Below are 17,252 nucleotides of genomic sequence, written 5' to 3' on the forward strand. Positions count from 1 at the left end.
ATTAGCCATCAAGGAAATGCAAATCAAAACCACTGGTTACCATTTCACACCCACTAGGATGGCTATAATCAAAAAGACAAGCAGGGCTTCCCTGGTGGCGCAGTGGTTGAGAATCTGCCTGCCAATGCAGGGAACACGGGTTCGAGCCCTGGTCTGGGAAGATCCCACATGCCGCGGAGCAACTAGGCCCGTGAGCCACAATTACTGAGCCTGCGGGTCTGGAGCCTGTGCTCCGCAACAGGAGAGGCCTCGATAAAGAGGCCCGCGCACCGCGATGAAGAGTGGTCCCTGCTCGCCGCAACTAGAGAAAGCCCTCGCACAGAAACAAAGACCCAACACAGCCATAAATAAAAAAATAGATAAATAAAAATTAAACTTTAAAAAAAAAGACAAACAATATCACATGTTGGTGCACGTGCAGAGATATCGGAACCCTCATACGTTGCTGATGGGAATATAAAATGGTACACCCACTTTGGAAACAGTCTAGCTGTTCTCAAAAGGTTAAACATAGAGTTACCATATGATCCAGCAGTTGCACTCCTAGGTGTATACCCAGGAAATCAAAACATGTCCACAAGTATTCATAGCAGCAATGTTCATAACAGCCAAAAAGTGAACACAACCCAAATGTCTATCAGTTGATGAATGGATATACAAAATGTGGTATATGCAAACATGAAATATTATTCAACAATAAAAAGAAATGAAGTGCAGAATAGGCAAATCTATAGAGACAGAAAGTAGATTAGTGTTTGCCTGGGGCTGGAAGGGATGAGATGTACATGTATTTAAAGCATACAATTCAGTAGTTTTTAGTATATTCAGAGTTACACAGCCATCACCACAATCAATTTTAGAACATTTTCACCGCCTGGCCAAAAAGCCCGATTCTCATTAACAGTCACTCCCCTTCCTCCCTCAAACCCCCCCCGCCCCCCACAACAGCTTTCTATGGACTTGCCTATTCTGGATATTTCATATAAATGGAATCATACAATATGAGGTTTGTTTTGTCTGGCTTCTTTCACTTAGCATAATGTTTTCAAGGTTCATCCATGTGTAGCATGTCAGTACTTCATTCCTTTTTAGCGTAATAACATAGTCTATTGTATGGATAATACCACACTTTACCCATCCATATAGTTTCTCCACATCCTCACCAACACTTGTTATTATGTCTCATTTTCATTATAGCCATCCTAGTGAGTGTGAAATGGTATCTCCTGTGGTTTTGATTTGCATTTCCTTGATGGCTAATGATATCAAGCATCTTTTCATGTGCTTGTTGACAGTTTGTATATCTTCTTTGGAGAACTCTCTATTCAGATCATTTTTATATATGGTCTGAGGTAGGGCCCCAAATTCACTCTTTTACATGTGGACATCCAGTTGTCCTTGCACCATTTATCAAAAAAGACTGTTCTTTCCCCATTAAGTTGTCTTGGCAACCTTGTGGAAAATCAGTTGACCATGGATATAAGGGTTTATTTATGGTCTGATTCTGTTCCATTCATGTTTATGTCTACCCTTATGCCAGTACCACAACATCTTGATTACAGCTTTATAGTACGTTTTGTAATTGGCAAAACTTTTTCAAGATTTTTTTGGCTATTCTGGATCCCTTGAATTTTCATATTAATTTTAGGATGAGCTTGTTAATTTCTGCAAAGAAGCCACCTGGGATTTTGATAGGGCTTTCATTGAAACTGTAGATCAATTTGGGGAGTAGTGCTATTTTAACAATATTAGGTCTGCTGATCCATGAACATGGGATGTCTATTTATGTAGCTCTTCTTAATTTTTTTAAACAATATTTTGTAGTTTTCAGTATAAGAATTGTATACTTCTCTTATTAAATTTATTCCTAAGTATTTTATTCTTTTCGATGCTATTGTAAATTGAATTGTTTTCTTAATTTCATTTTTGGGTTGTTCATTGCAACTGTATAGGAATGCAGTTGATTTTTGCCTGTTGATCTTCTGTCCTTTAACCTTCTTTATTAGTTCTAATAGTTGTTTAGTGGGTTTCTCAGGATTTTGTGTATACAAGGTCATGTCATCTGCAGATGAAGATAGTTTTACTTCTTTCTTTCCAATCTTGATTCTTTTATTTCATTTTATTGCCCTAGTTTGAACCTCCAGAACAATGTTGACTTGTTGCTGATCTTAGGGGGGAAAGCTTTCAGTCTTTCACCAATAAGTATGATGTTATCTGTGGGTTTTCATAGATGCCCTTGATCAGGTTGAGGAAATTCCCCTCTATTCCTGGTTTGTATATTACTCTTTTAATAAACAAAAGCAGAGATTTTAAGAAGATATGCATATTTAAATACATAGAGTTCACAGTTCATTACCGGGGGGTGGGAGACATGCAGTGTGAATCTGATCTTTGTGGATATGGAGATGTACTAATTGAATGATCTTTATAAGAAGGTAGGGTATAAAGTAAAAATTTCAGCATCCTAAAAAAAAGTTCTTTTTTTCCAGTCTACTTTTATCTTTAGGCATATGTCCAGTTTTACCTAGTTACAGTAGTTTACTTTTTAAAAAAAAATTTTTATTGAAGTATAGTTGATTTACAATGTTGTGTTAATTACTGCTGTACAGCAAAGTGATTCGGTTACACATATATATACATTCTTTTTTTTAATATTCTTTTCCATTATGGTTTATCATAGGATATTGAATATAGTTCCCTGTGCTATACAGCAGGACCTTGTTTATCCATCCTGTATATAAAAGCTTACATCTGCTAACCCCAACCTCCTACTCCATCCCTCCCCCAACTCCCTCCCCCTTGGCAACCACCAGTCTTTTCTCTATGTCCATGAGTCTGTTTCTGTTTCATAGATAGGTTTCCTTGGTAACCACCAGTCTGTTCTCTATGCCCATGAGTCTGTTTCTGTTTCATAGATAGGTTCCCTTGGCAACCACCAGTCTGTTCTCTAGGTCCATGAGTCTGTTTCTGTTTCATAGATAGGTTCATTTGTGTCATATTTTAAATTCCACATATAAATGATATCATATATTTGTCTTTCTCTTTCTGACTTGCTTCACTTAGTAGGATAATCTCCAGTTGCATTCATGTTGCTGCAAATGGTATTATTTCGTTCTTTTTTATGGCTGAGTAGTATTCCATTGTATGTATGTACCACATCTTGTTTATCCATTCATCTGTCAGTGGACATTTAGGTTGTTTCCATGTGTTGGCTATACAATAGCTTACTTTTAAAATTACCTTTTATTGTCTCTTATTCTTTTTCTAATTACCTACTGTTGCATTTTATTTTCATCAGAATACGTTCATCTTACCTTAAGTCAGACATTTTTAGTAGTTAATTTCTCTTCCCTCTACAGTAAAAAAAGTAACAATGCTTTATGACTTAGAAAGTGTCTTCATATAAAATCTTATTTGAATCCTCATTTTACACATAAAAAAAAAAGGAAAACCAGAATGCTTGAATCATTTGTCAGGATAGTAGGAGCAGAGCTGGGGCTAGGGCATACTGCTTTTGAAGATACTTAATAAGTACACCTGACTTGGTTGAACATATCAAATATGAGCATCATTGGATTAGGGAGGAAATCCAAGACAACTTGCCACTGTATCAGTTTCCTAGGGCTGCCATAACAAACGACCATAAACTGGGTGACTTAAAAGAAATGTATTCTCACAGTTCTGAAGGCTAGAATTCCAAAATCAAGGGGTTGTATTAGTTCCAGAATCAAGGGTGGGTTCCTTCTTGAGTGCCCAGAAGGAGAGTATGTTCTGTGCCTCTCTTCCAGCTTCTAGTGGTTGCCAGCAATCCTTGCTATTCCTTGGCTTGCAGCTGCATAACTGCACTCTCTCTCTGCGTCTGTCACATGGCTGTCTTCCCTCTGTGTGTGTCTCTCTCTCCACCTGTCATTCTCTGTATGTGTGTCTCTGTTTCTTCTCTTATGAGGACACCAGTCATGTTGGATTAAGGCCCACCCTACTCCAGTGTGACTTCATCTTAACATATATCTTAATTACATCTGCAAAGACCCTGTTTCCAAGTAAGAGGTACCAGAGGTTAGGACTTCAGCATGTCTTTCAGGAGAATGGTTTAACCCACAACAGCCACTAACAAGGCTCTCTTCTGCTCCCCCTCCACCCCAGGCGCCCCTGTATACCACACCATGGCCCTCGTGTCTGCTGATTCCCGCATTGCAGAACTGCTCACAGAGCTCCATCAGCTGATCAAGCAAACCCAGGTAAAAATCCACAGCCCTCCACTCCTAGAGGGGAACGTGGGCTGTGATGCTGAGCTGTGGAGGGGGCGGGGATGGTTGTGTTCAAAGAGACTGGACATGCAGGAACCACGGTGATGTAATGAAGGTGGGAGGAGAAAGAGAATGTAGGGTATGACTCCCATTCCTGTTGGATTTTCTGTCATGTGCAGGGTTTCATGATTCGTTTTGTTTAGTAACAGCTATATTGAGAGGTATAATTCACATACCATACAATTCACCCATTTAAGGTGTACAATCCAATTTGAATCAATATTCAGAGTTGTGCAACCATCACCATGATCAATTTCAGAACATTTTCATCACCTGACAAAAATACCCTGTACCCAATAGCAGTCATTCTCCTTGTGCCTCCACCTCAGGTAAACAGAGACACTCTTATCGGGCAAGATAGTCCAAGCGTGTTTAGAGGTTATCTACTAAGAGCTGGTCAAGGGCCAACCCTTTTTTGGAATGTGTAGTGTTTGAAAACCCAGGCCTGCTGAATTGATCTTTAACTGCACCTGCCACCCCCCTGGCCCTTGGCCTAGGCTCTGTTACAGCAAAACAGTCATTTGAGCATTTACCTTTAGTATAGCATTTATATAAAAGATACAGCAATAGTATCAGGATAAATACGCCTGACATTTGCAGGAATCCTTATAGGGTAGGGATGGACTTAAAGAAACAACTAATCTGTCCTGTGGAGCCATTACATACACTTTCATATTTCTGTACTAATTTGATTACCTGTTTTCCTCCTTCATCTACCACCATCTGTACCTTATGATAAATTTGTGTGAAACTGTTTAGCATAGAAATTAGCTGACGGTGAGTTAAATCCAGTTCTTCCTCAGGTCAGTCACTTCCCATCAGCATTACATTCCCAGAAGACTTTGAATCAATCCCCCAATACATTTGGTCATCAATATCAGTATTATCCTATGACTGACTTACATAAGGTAGTTGAATCTTACCAACAGTGCCAGTGTGTTACACCATATTGAAGTATGGTCATGGTAAAATTCGGTTTCATTATGGAACAAATCAGTAAGAATTACAGAGCTATTTGTTAGGCCTTTACAACAGAATTGGCCCTGCCCATTTACCAGATTTTATTACGGACAGGCTTTATTACAGTTGGCCATGATTCAGTTATTTCTGGGTTCCAAGTCAGCTGGGGATGAAGCCAGTCACTCTGTCTCAGCTCAGGCTCGTACTGAGACTGGTTTCCACTGCATACTGTTGTACAGCAGAGTCCACCTCCCTCCTACGGGGAGGACACAGGTGGTGTTCAGAGTACAAGTCCTACCTCTGCTAACTGGACTTCAGGATATGTCTTATTTTGATCTATTCTTGGGTCAAGGGTAGTCATGGTGCATTGATGTAAATTGCACATGCCGCTTGAGGGCTTCCATAGGTTTAGAGGTCCACAAAATTCCCATAAGTGTGCCCCTTGGGGCTCAGCAGCTCGATGGAGGGCCGCTGCTCATGGCTACTTATTAAAGTATCATCCATTTTAAAATAGTCAAGAAACGCTGGTGGGTCAAGGTGCAAGCCCTTTCCCAACAACAGGTGGGCCCTAGAGCTATCCACATTACCTGTTGGGTTGGCCTGAACCACTTCACTAAAGCCTCATCATCTTTCCAGGCTGACTCCCATCCCTTGCCTTCCTCCTAGGAGGGAACTCATTTCTGTTTGTTTATTCTAATCAACAATCTTTTCCCCCTGATTGCTGCTTCTCATTGAAAATGAGTTCAGCTTGCCCCACAATGAACACGACAGTACCTATGTCCCCTAAAGCCTTTTTCTGTCTATGGGCCAATGTTGCTTACTCCACCATGCATTTTGTTGCCATTGTGTACTAATGGCCTGGGTACTGCAGTTAGGATACATATTTTGTACCCAAAAATGTTGGGTGCCCCATACTAGGGTTAGATGAGTGGTAGTTGCACCTAGATGTAATTTAGCCTAAGTATATCATATGGCCTCTTAGGCCTCTCAAAACCTTCCTCGTCTAGGGGAGCGGGGGATGGGGCTGTTCCCCAGGGGAATTTGGACCTACCATGTGCCTACTGCTCTAATCCTGTCAGAAACCCACTTTTCCCTATTGTTTTTACTTGCTTTTCATTTACAAAGAGAAGGGTGATATGTATTTGTGCGAGCATGCTGTGGCATATCGTGTCCATTATAACCAGGGACCTTTCTGAGCATCCCATCATCCAGGCTTGTAGTTACACAATGATCAGTCTGCTGGGAGCCGCCATACAACCCAATGGGAGCAGTTCCCAGAGATTCCTTTCCAAATGGTATCCTTTGTAGTGGAATGTGACCTGAAAAATAAGAGTCAGAAGATCCTGGCACACATATTGCTAAGTGAAAACCCAGTCTGAAAGGTTTTCTATACTGTATGATTCCAACTATATGACAATATGGAAAAGGCAAATCTATAGAGAGAATAAAAAGGTCAGTGATTGCGCAGGGCTTAGAGGGAGGGAGGGATGAATAGGGGGAGCACAGGGGATTTTTAAGGGAGGTGGAACTCTTCTGTATGATACCATAATGGTGGATACATTACATTTTGCATTTGTCAAAACCCATAGAATGTAAAACACAAAAAGTGAATCTTAATGTAATCTGTGGACTTTAGTTAATAATAATTATCAATATTGGTTCAGTAATTGTCAGAAATGTTCCACACTAATGCCAGATGTTAATAATAGATGAAGCCGTGCAGGGGAAAGCAGGTATATGGGAACTCTGTCTTCCACCTGCGTGATTTTTCTGTAAACCTAAAACTGCTCTAAAAATAGTTTATTAATAAAATTTTGAAGATAAAGAAAAAAAGATACTGGTACATTACTAGAATTCCAGTCAGTCATCAACAGTGTGTCCAGTTTATCATCATACTGTATAGCCAAAATGTCTCTCAGAGGGTTTTCAGGCTTCCATTTGACTTTGTCGGGTTCTAAAAGCAGAGGTGGTCTTGGCAAACACATGGCGTCACCCTTCAGGGCATCTGGTATGACTTGAGTTAAGAGTCAATGTTATTCTCTTGCTCTGAGCCTCTCTCAGGTATTAATGTAATACTGAATTTCCATCATTGCATAACCCATTTATTCATTCTTTTACCCTTGGCTACTCTTTCTCCTTCTCTCCATTTGTCATTGATTTTTGTCCAGATTTTTCTACTCTTTGAAGGACGTTAGGCTCAGCTACCGTGCTGGTCCTGATTGCCAGCAACAACGCTAGTCTAGCAAGTGCCTCACCTTCCCCCGACTCTCCCCCTGTCCCCACCCCGGCCCCCGTCCATTCCCATTCATGTAAGGTAGGGTTACTTAGGTGTGGAACTAGTGGGCTGTTTTTACCACTAGGCATTATAGCTGCGTTCACTGTTAACTCCATTTTGCCAGATGGGGTGAAAGTACCTACCCCCTCAGGCACTTAGAAATTCTGACATAAAGGTTAAAAGGTATAGTTAACAATTTCTCCTTAGGGATCATCCCTGCTTCCGGCATCTTCATTTGCAGATCTGGTCCCAGGACCGCTGATGTGGGGAAGAATTGTATCAGCATCCTTACCCACCCCGCTCCCCAGATGAATTGATCATAGATACATGTGTTAATTTCTAGACTCTCAATTCTGTTCCATTGACCTATATGGCAGTATCACACCATTTGACTACTGCAGCTTTGTAGGAAATTTTGAAATTGGGAAACGTGAGTCCTCCAATGTTTTGTTTGTTTGTTTTTTAAGATTGTTTTGGCTATTCTGGGTCACTTGAATTTCCATATAAACTTGAGGATCAGCTTGTCAATTTCTGCAGGGAAGTCAGCTGGAATTTTGATGGGGGTTGCATTGAATCTGTGGATCAGTTTGTCTTTTTGATAAAGGAGAGTCATTAAATGTATAACTTGTAAGTTAACTTTAATGCCTTTTGTATTGCTTTTGCATTAGTCGGGGGAAAAAATCCTTTTAAACTTACGGATTTGGAAGTTGGATTTACAAAATGAGGGTCATATTTATGGGACCTCTGGCCTGGGCTGCAGGGTAGTTGCCACAGCAGGATAAAGGGCCTCCGCTCATGTCCTGTTGACCTCTTCCTTGCAGGAAGAGCGTTCGAGGAGCGAACACAACTTAGTGAACATCCAGAAGACCCACGAGCGGATGCAGACAGAGAACAAGAGTGAGTGGCTGGGCTCGGGAGAGAAAGGAGTGGGCCAAGATTGGGAACATGGCGGTCATCGTTTTTGAAAGGGACTTTTGCATGTATCTGCCTAATCCAAAATGAACTGCTTGCTCCCTAGGCCTGAGGAACAGTTTTCCCTTAGGCTGGGTGACCTAAGATGACCCAGGAGACAGATGACAGACTGCCTAGCCACTAAGGAACCTTAAAATCCCCCAACTCTGAGGACTGGGAAGTCAGGAAATGACGCTGCGTCTTGGGAACCCCCTTACAGCGCACAGGACCCCCCAGTTAGCCGGCATTTTCTAGAGCTTCCCTACTCGTGTGCCCTGCACATGCCCTGAGGTCAGGCTCCTGGGCTGGTGCTTTCCAACTCTGAGGAGCTTGGAGAATTGTTTTCTGTTTGCGTGCGTCACACTCTGGCAGAGGTTAGAGAGTCCTCTCCTAGATGTTGTGATGGCATCTGTACCATATGAAAATGTGAACATGGAGGTATGGGCCTTGGGGGGCACTTCTGAGCCAGTAAAGCTCATACCTCAGCCCACGGCCCCTCGGTGCCTCCCAGAGTCTGATTCCGGCGGACTGGAAGCAGTGCCACGTTGCTGCCAGCTGCCCCTCACCCATACATCTTCCTCCCTTTGTTTATTCTGCAGTCTCTCCCTATTACCGGACAAAGCTGCGTGGCCTCTATACAACCGCCAAGGCCGATGCAGAGGCTGAGTGCAAGTGAGTACCGTCCCACTGCCCTGCCATCGCCTCCCCTCCTCATCCAGGTGCTGGGCTGTAGGAGCGTGTGGACCATAGCCCCAGCCTGCCTCTCCTCCCACGGATAAGCAGATTCTGACTCCCCAGCTTCTCCTTTAGGGCCCACTTTCCCTAGAGCCCACTCTGGCCTCTCTTCCCTGGCCCTGCTGTTTTATAGACGGCAGAAAGGTGTGGATCAAATCCCAGTGATGCCTTTTTCTAGTCACTTGACCTTGGGCAGTCATTTCAGCTGAGACTCAGTTGCTCCATCATTAAAGTAGGGATAATAACTACCTGTAGAATTGTCAGCGTAAAATGGGAGAATGCACACAAAGTGCCTAATACCAGTAGTTTTCAAACGCTTTTGACCATAACCCATGGTTATGCCTGGTGTTGGGCAGTCTCCATAGAGAGACACAAGGATAGTGAGGATCCTGCCTTCAAGGGCAAGCAGTCCAGAAAGGAGAGACACCCTAAAAAAGTTACAGGACAGTGTAGTTGGTGGGCCAGCCGAGATGGTGTTCACTGTGCCTGGGGATCTGAGACCCTCTCAGGGAGGAGGAGAAACTTGAGCTGGGGATGGGTAGGCAGACAAGTCAGAGAGCCCAAGTGGAGGACAGAGTGTGCCAGGGCCATGGAGGAGTGCATTTGGGGAATGAGAACTAGTCCTTGCATGGCTGGGGGAGGGGAGGGCAGGATGTGGAAGACCTCCAATACCTGGACGTTATCTTGGAGGCCATAGCGAGCCAAAGACGATGTAAGAGCAGGAGAGAAACCCCTGGCTGCCGCACGGAGAGTAGACTAGGTGAGATTCAAGGCTAGTTTGGAGACCAGGCAAGAGATAGTGACGGAGTTGAGATGAGACAATGGCAGTGGGGATAGAGAAACAAGGGTGGGTTCTGAGATCAAACTGGAGGACGAGTTGGGAGAGAAGATTTCCAAGGTTTTTAGCTTGAACAGAGGGGTCTGATGGGGCTCCCTTTGCCAGGGTGGTAAGAGAACAAAAGGGTGGGGCCGACTGGCGGGGAGGGGACACAGTGAATTCTGGTTGGAGGTGTTGCTTGCTTGGCTTTCCAGCCCAGCCTTCCCCACCCCCATCTTCTCCCTGATTTGCAGATTCATCAGGTAGCCATAGTTGGGCCCTTTCCCATTAGTGGGCCTGGAGTTTGGCTTGTATAAGTCAGAGTGACTCAACGCTCATTTGGAAGTAAAAGGCATACTTTCCCTTCCCAGCTTAACTGCCGGCAGAGTGAGGCGGCTGCTTCTGCAACCAGCTGGTGTGAGCTCTTCTCTGGCATGGACTTAACCAGAGTTTAACACTTAAAGCTTGTTTCATAAGTGCAGGTCCCTTGCAGTCCTGCTGTCATTTCACTTTTTCAGACTCTTAGACCTTCATACGTTCATTCACTAAACAACAAATAAGGTGTCCTCACCTCCAGATACCATGCTGGGAACAGGAGAGTGGATGAGACAGATAAGATGCCACCCCTACCCGCAGGGAGCTCCGTGTCTGGGTGGGGAAAACATGGTACTGTGTGTGCCTGTGGCACTGACCCAGGTGCTGCAGCACCTATCAGCTCATCTTCTAAATATTTGCATTAAACCTCTTGGGAGGGCTTCCCTGGTGGCGCAGTGGTTGAGAGTCTGCCTGCTAATGCAGGGGACGCGGGTTCGAGCCCTGGTCTGGGAAGATCCCACATGCCGCGGAGCAACTAGGCCCGTGAGCCACGGCTGCTGAGCCTGCGCGTCTGGAGCCTGTGCTCCGCAGCGGGAGGGGCCGCGATGGTGGGAGGCCCGCGCACCGCGATGGGGAGTGGCCCCCGCTTGCCGCAACTGGAGAAGGCCCTCGCACAGAAACGAAGACCCAACACAGCCATAAATAAAATAAATAAATAAATTTATAAAAAAAAAAAAAAAAAAAACCTCTTGGGAAACTGAAGAGGCGCCAAGAGCCTGCTTCATGAGCTAGCCCAAGCCTGTGATGCTTTGCTGTTCCTTCTATCCAGTCCTGGCTGGTTTTCCTCCTCCTGCTTTTGCAGAAAACAGAAAGGAACCCGTGTCTTCATTTAACAATCATCTCTTTTAGCAGCAGGAGTCAAAGGGAAACAGATCAAAGATGTCACTTTCCGTGTTCCAGTGGAGACGGGTAGCCATTCTGGGTGGGAACAAGATATTTTCCAACATTGGTTCAGAAGGCACTTCTCCAGGTGCGGTTCTGTGAGGGCACAGGAGAGAAGGCCCACAAGGAATTATTTTTCACCCTAATCAAATAATTACTGTGTATTGGTATGCAGCAGTATTGGATTACTTTAAAGAGCCCACACCATTTAGCCCCTTACGAATGGTTGGGGAGGGGTGCCGGGTTTGTGGGGGGAGGGAGGTTAGGGCTCAGGGTTCTTGGCTGAGGACCCTGCAAAGGAAGGTCAGCCAGCAAGAGGCGTTTCCTCTGCTGTCCCAGGTGAAGTGGGGCTCTTGGGATGGCACCATCCCTGACGGTTGCTGATGGGCTGGCAGGCTGCCTGCCAGAAGGTAGGGACCCACGCTTTGCTGGGTGGTCATCCTGGTTGACCTGAAGCCTCTATGGTTCCGAGATGGAGAAGTTTCAGCTCCAGAAAACTGCTCTTTAAATAGTAAATGATCTTAAAACATTGTTTCCTCAGACCTCTGCAGTTGAACTTCAGTAACTTTAGGAAACGGAATATTACATTCCTCTCCTTAGAGATTCACAATGCAAATTAAAGTACTGAAGTATTAAAGTACTGCAGTATTAAAGTATTAGAGTATTGAAGGCTCTGCCAAGTTCTGCAACAGCAATTTCTTTAACTCAGTATTTCACAAACTTACTTGACAGTGGAATACATTTACACACTGGTTCTCAAGTCTGGCTGTGCCCAGAGGTTCTGCTTTAACTGGGGTGGAGTTCATGCATTGGTGTTAACTTTCTACGTAATTTCAGACTTATACAAATGTATTTTTACCACATTTGCTTTATCACTCTCTCTCTATGTATGTATTTAGAATCTTTTTTTTCTGAATCATTTATGTTGCAGACATGATGCATGATGCCTCTTGACCTCTAAATACATCAGTCAGCATTGCCTAAAAACAAGGACATTCTTAAACAACCACGGTACATTTCTCAAAATCAGGAAATAACAGATATAAAACTATTAACTGATCTACAGATCTTATTCAGATCTCATCACTGTCCAGTGATGACCTTTACAGCAAAAGAACATTTTTATAGTGCAGATCAGCACTGTGTTTAGTTTTCCTGTCTCTCTGGTCTTTCAATCTGGAACAGTTCCCAGGCTGTCTTTGCTTTTCCTGACCTTGACATTTTGAAGATTATAGGCCAGTGCAGAATGTCCCTCAGTTGGGTTTGTCTGATGTTTCCTCATGATTAGATTCAGGTTTTACGCTTTTGGAAGTAATAGCATGGAAGTGATGTTGTCCTCCATCATCATATTAGAAGGCAAAAGACTCCCACTGGTTAAGGTGGGCTCTTCCAGGTTTCTCCTGTGTCAAGTTATTGCTGTTTTCCACTGTGTGATTAATAAGTATCTTATGAGAGATACTTGGAGACTATGTACATATCCCGTTTCACGTCAGACCCACTAGTTTTGGCATCTGTTGATGATTCTTACTTAAAGCAATTGGGATTCTTTTTAAAAAGCTCCCCAGGGTGTTCTGATGTCCAGCTAGGGTTGAGAACCACTCCATTAATATCTCACAGAATACAGCTTAGGACATACTACGTAAAAGGATGTCCTCCAAACAGGCCCGGCAGCAATGATCAGACTTTGCCAAGTTCCCTTTGGCCTGCTGGCTTTTACTCCTCCTCTGCTTTCCTGGAAGCCTGATTGCCCCGTGTCCCAGTGCTCACTCACAAGCCCGAGGTGGCTCCCGCTGAGCCGTCCTGGCGTCCGACACCAGCCACGCTGAGCTTCAGTGCTCCAAGCCTGTCGGCATGGTGTTCATCCCTCCCTGCTTTGGTTTGCCCAATTCCCTCTGCCAATGCTGCCCCTTGCCCGATCTTCTGGCCTTTCTTTGCCTGATGGGTCCACAAGAGTCATACCCTCTGGGACACCTCCTGTGACACTATTGTGCTGTGTTCCCATGGGTCTGAACCAAGGCCTTCAGAAACATGTGGGCATTTACTAAAGGTTTGCTAGAGGAATGTGCTGGAGAATAAATGACCTGAAGTGGCTTCTATGCTGCTTATTGCTGTTGAGATATTCTTTGGGGGAGGTTCCCGAAGGTCTAGGATAAAGAAGCCTTCTTCCCGCAAGGATTTGTGTGCACTTCTGCCAGGTTGCTTGGGTCCCAGCCACCCTGGAACCCCTGTAATCGAACTCCAGAGGTTTCCTGAGGCTGCAGTCTTTCAGGGATGAGTTCCCTCCACCCCCAGCCCTGCTCTGAGCCGAGACAACTCCCCACAGTCCTCTGGATTGTCTCTTTTACAGGTGCCACTAAGGCAGACCCCAAGTTTTAACTTCTGTCCTCTGAATCGCAAGAGGTTGTTAGAGTCTGCTGGCACCCAGCAACACTTCTTCAGGATCTGTCGGATGCACTCCGGCCAAGGCAGCTCTCTGCTTTGCTTACCTCTCCAGGACCCTCTTAGGTTTTTTGGCCTGCCACTTTCTCTTGTCTCATCAGTTCTTTTATGCTTTTAAGATTAAAAAACACATGCCTAGGGTTTATAGTTTCCAGCATCAGGGTTGGTCTGAGCTAGCCAGCCTGCCGTAATGAGAAAAGGAAGTCTGCGCTTTGTGCTTCATCCAGACCTCTTCTTTCCCTTCTCCCTGCCCTCAGCATCCTCCGGAAAGCCCTAGATAAGATTGCGGAAATCAAGTCTCTGTTGGAAGAGAGGCGGATTGGTGAGTTAGAGACGACCAGGCCGGCATTCCTGGACCAGGCGGAGTGAGGGTTCCTGAGAGCAGCAGTCAGGTCTCCCTGTAGGGGAGCCTGTGACCTCAGTCCGGTGGGATTGTTCCGGGGGCTTCTGACAGAGAAGCGCCTGGGCAGCCTGGGGTTGGGAAGGGAATGGGGATCATCCCCAGAGCTCCCTGCAGACCACGCTGATTCCCCTGCTCCCTCTACTGCCTGGGTCAGTCACCTCCCTCCTTCCTACTGCCACCCACTCCCATTTCTTGCTGTGGGGAGAACCAGAGCTGCACCCTGGGTGTCTTGAAGCCAGCCTTCCACATGGAGTTTACCTACATGAGGCGCTGGCTTCCAGATCCCTCAGGCTGCTGTGGCTTTCCCACCTCTCTTGCCCCAGTGAACCCCCTGTGTGCAACTCCTCACCCATCAAAAATGCTGTCACACTGCCAGCTGGGTTTGTATGAAGTGGCTGGGTGTGTTGAACCGTGCCTGAGGAGGTCAGGGGTCTGTCCACATTTGAGAGTTAGTTTTTTAAACTTTTTGTTGAATTACAACATACGTTCATAGAAGAGTACACGTAAGTGAACATACAGCTCACCGAAACTTTCACTAATGGAACAAAACCGATGTAACCAGCACCCAGATCAAGAAATAGAATGTGACCAGAACCCCAGAATCCCAGCTTTTGCCCTTTCTAGTTCCCTCTCCCTAGGGTATCCACCCTCCTGGTGTCTCACCATCTGGGCGGTCAGGGCGGTCTGACTGTGGGCATCTGGTGGAAGGGGCAGGATGGCACCTGGGCCCTTGGTGCTAACTTGGGCGGTGGGGCTGCAGGCTGAGCTCTGACAGCCCGATGCAGGCAGGCTAGGGTGGGCCTGGGGGCGGGCACCCTGTCCCTGGTGTCTCAAGGGCTCACTTCTTTCCCACAGCGGCCAAGATCGCGGGCCTGTACAATGACTCGGAGCCCCCTCGGAAGACCATGCGCAGGGGCGTGCTGATGACCCTGCTGCAGCAGTCAGCCATGACCCTGCCCCTGTGGATCGGGAAGCCCGGTGACAAGTGAGGGCGGGCCCAGGGCTGGGGGCGCTGGCAAGGAGGGGACTGGAAGTGACATTGTACTCCACCCTCAGGCCCCCGCCCCTCTGTGGGGCCATTCCAGCTTCTGGGGACTACGTGGCCAAACCTGGAGACAAGGTGGCTGCCCGGGTGAAGGCCGTGGATGGGGATGAGCAGTGGATCCTGGCCGAGGTGGTCAGTTATAGCCATGCCACCAACAAGTGAGTGGACGCCCAGCCCTGTGGGCTGTTCTCCCGTCACCACACCCACTTGGGCTGCGACTCTCACCCGTCTGCAAGATGGGAGAAAAGCAGCTTCCCCTGGGTGCCGGTGGGGATGGTGTGGGAAGCAGTGGGCTCCTGGGGCTACTTCCCTTCCCCGCCCTCCTCCCCCGCTTCCTCGGGGCTCCCTGACTTGGACTATGCCCCTCCCTGCATCCACCGCTTTCCTTTTGTTTACCCGCAGGTATGAGGTAGATGACATTGACGAAGAAGGCAAAGAGTGAGTGTGCTCATGGGGGGGCGGGCATGGAAGCCTGGGGGCAGCTAAGCTGCTGGGATGGGGCCCCCACCTGGCCATGGGTTGACCTCAGCTCCCCCTCGCCCCCGCCAGGAGACACACCCTGAGCCGCCGGCGGATCATCCCACTGCCCCAGTGGAAGGCCAACCCGGAGACGGACCCCGAAGCCTTATTCCAGAAGGAGCAGCTCGTGCTGGCCCTGTATCCCCAGACCACCTGCTTCTACCGTGCTCTGATCCACACACCCCCGCAACGGGTAAGGCAGCCTCCACGGGAGAGACACTGGCCCGATACAAGGACCAGCTGGGTCATGGAACATCTTCCCACTTTCCGTCCCCTTTTCCTCATCTTACAGCCTCTCTGGGCTAGGAGGGTCCTGTAAGTTGGCCTTTGTCTTCTGCTTAGTCTGCCCTACAGCCCTGCCCTCTAGGGCAGCACCAGCCAACCCTCCTCTTTCCAAGCTTCAGAGCCTTAGCAAGCCCTGAGCAGAATGGACCCGAAGCATACTTTAGTCTAACCTCGCTTTTGCACTGAGATGGGAAGTTCGATGCCCAGGGCCTGTTTTGGAACCCTTGACTCCTGCACCACGGCCCTTTCCTTGGCTGAGCTGCTTTCTCTCAAGCTCCTGACATTGCTGACACCCTGGTCACCCATCACCTGATGGTAGTTTAAAGGCTGTTCTCCCCTCTTCCTCCAGGATACCTGCCTGCTGCCCTCTAGGCTGTCTTTTTTTTTTTTTTTTTTTGGCTGCGTTGAGTCTTTGTCACTGCGCGTGGGCTTTCTCTATTTGCAGCGAGCGGGGGCTACTCTTCGTTGCAGTGCGTGGGCTTCTCATTGCGGTGGCTTCTCTTGTTGCGGAGCACGGGCTCTAGGCACACGGGCTTCAGTAGTTGTGGCACACGGGCTTGCTTGCTCTGAGGCATGTGGGATCTTCTGGAACCAGGGATCGAACCCGTGTCCCCTGCACCGGCAGGCGGATTCCTAACCACTCTGCCACCAGGGAAGTCCCCCTCTAGGTTGTCCTTGATCCCTTTAACACAGGCTCCCTGGTACCAGACCCTCCAGTTATGGCCCATCCACATAGGTGGCAAGTCTCCCTTCTCCCTGCTCTTCATCCCTTACCCTTGGCCCTTTGTTGCTGAGGAAAGAGCTCTGTTGTAACAGGGACTAGGTTCAAACATCTAGACTTCCTGAGTGACTACGAGGACAGGAGAGGCTGGGGGCCCACGAGCCAGAGGTTCCTGTCTATCTAGGTTTGGGGGGGCCTCGCCTGGAGGTCTCTGACCAGTGACTCCTGTCTGCCCCCTACTGCAGCCCCAGGATGACTATTCGGTCCTGTTTGAAGACACCTCGTATGCAGATGGTTACTCCCCTCCCCTCAATGTGGCCCAGCGGTACGTGGTGGCTTGTAAGGAGCCCAAGAAAAAGTGAAGCGGCCTAGCAGACTCGCAGTCTCCTGACACCCTCGAAGGGGGATGCAACACAAGATTTTGTGATCAAATAAATATTCCCCCTCCTTGTCCATGTCTCGTGGGTTTTACTTTTCCAGACCCTTCTTTCCCTCCCCACTAGGGCGAGCTGGAGGCCACCAGGGAAGATGGCCTCAT

The 17,252-nt window shown here is 46.9% G+C and overlaps 1 protein-coding gene across 3 annotated transcripts in view; it reads left to right on the forward strand.

Moving 5' to 3' along the window:
- Nucleotides 1-17,165, forward strand: part of SGF29 (SAGA complex associated factor 29) — a 29,422-nt gene extending 12,257 nt beyond the window's left edge. For all 3 annotated transcript variants that reach the window (XM_059898263.1, XM_059898261.1, XM_059898262.1), the window contains exons 2-10: nucleotides 4,144-4,238; nucleotides 8,364-8,439; nucleotides 9,093-9,165; nucleotides 13,999-14,063; nucleotides 15,000-15,129; nucleotides 15,201-15,347; nucleotides 15,592-15,627; nucleotides 15,739-15,901; nucleotides 16,960-17,165. In XM_059898263.1, the coding sequence (XP_059754246.1) occupies nucleotides 4,164-4,238; nucleotides 8,364-8,439; nucleotides 9,093-9,165; nucleotides 13,999-14,063; nucleotides 15,000-15,129; nucleotides 15,201-15,347; nucleotides 15,592-15,627; nucleotides 15,739-15,901; nucleotides 16,960-17,076 (882 nt within the window). In that variant the 5' untranslated portion in view covers nucleotides 4,144-4,163 and the 3' untranslated portion in view covers nucleotides 17,077-17,165. The remainder of the gene's footprint in view (nucleotides 1-4,143; nucleotides 4,239-8,363; nucleotides 8,440-9,092; nucleotides 9,166-13,998; nucleotides 14,064-14,999; nucleotides 15,130-15,200; nucleotides 15,348-15,591; nucleotides 15,628-15,738; nucleotides 15,902-16,959) is intronic.
- Nucleotides 17,166-17,252: the final 87 nt, after the last annotated feature.

Source organism: Balaenoptera ricei, chromosome 15 (assembly GCF_028023285.1).
Source record: "Balaenoptera ricei isolate mBalRic1 chromosome 15, mBalRic1.hap2, whole genome shotgun sequence".
Classification (NCBI taxonomy): domain Eukaryota; kingdom Metazoa; phylum Chordata; class Mammalia; order Artiodactyla; family Balaenopteridae; genus Balaenoptera; species Balaenoptera ricei.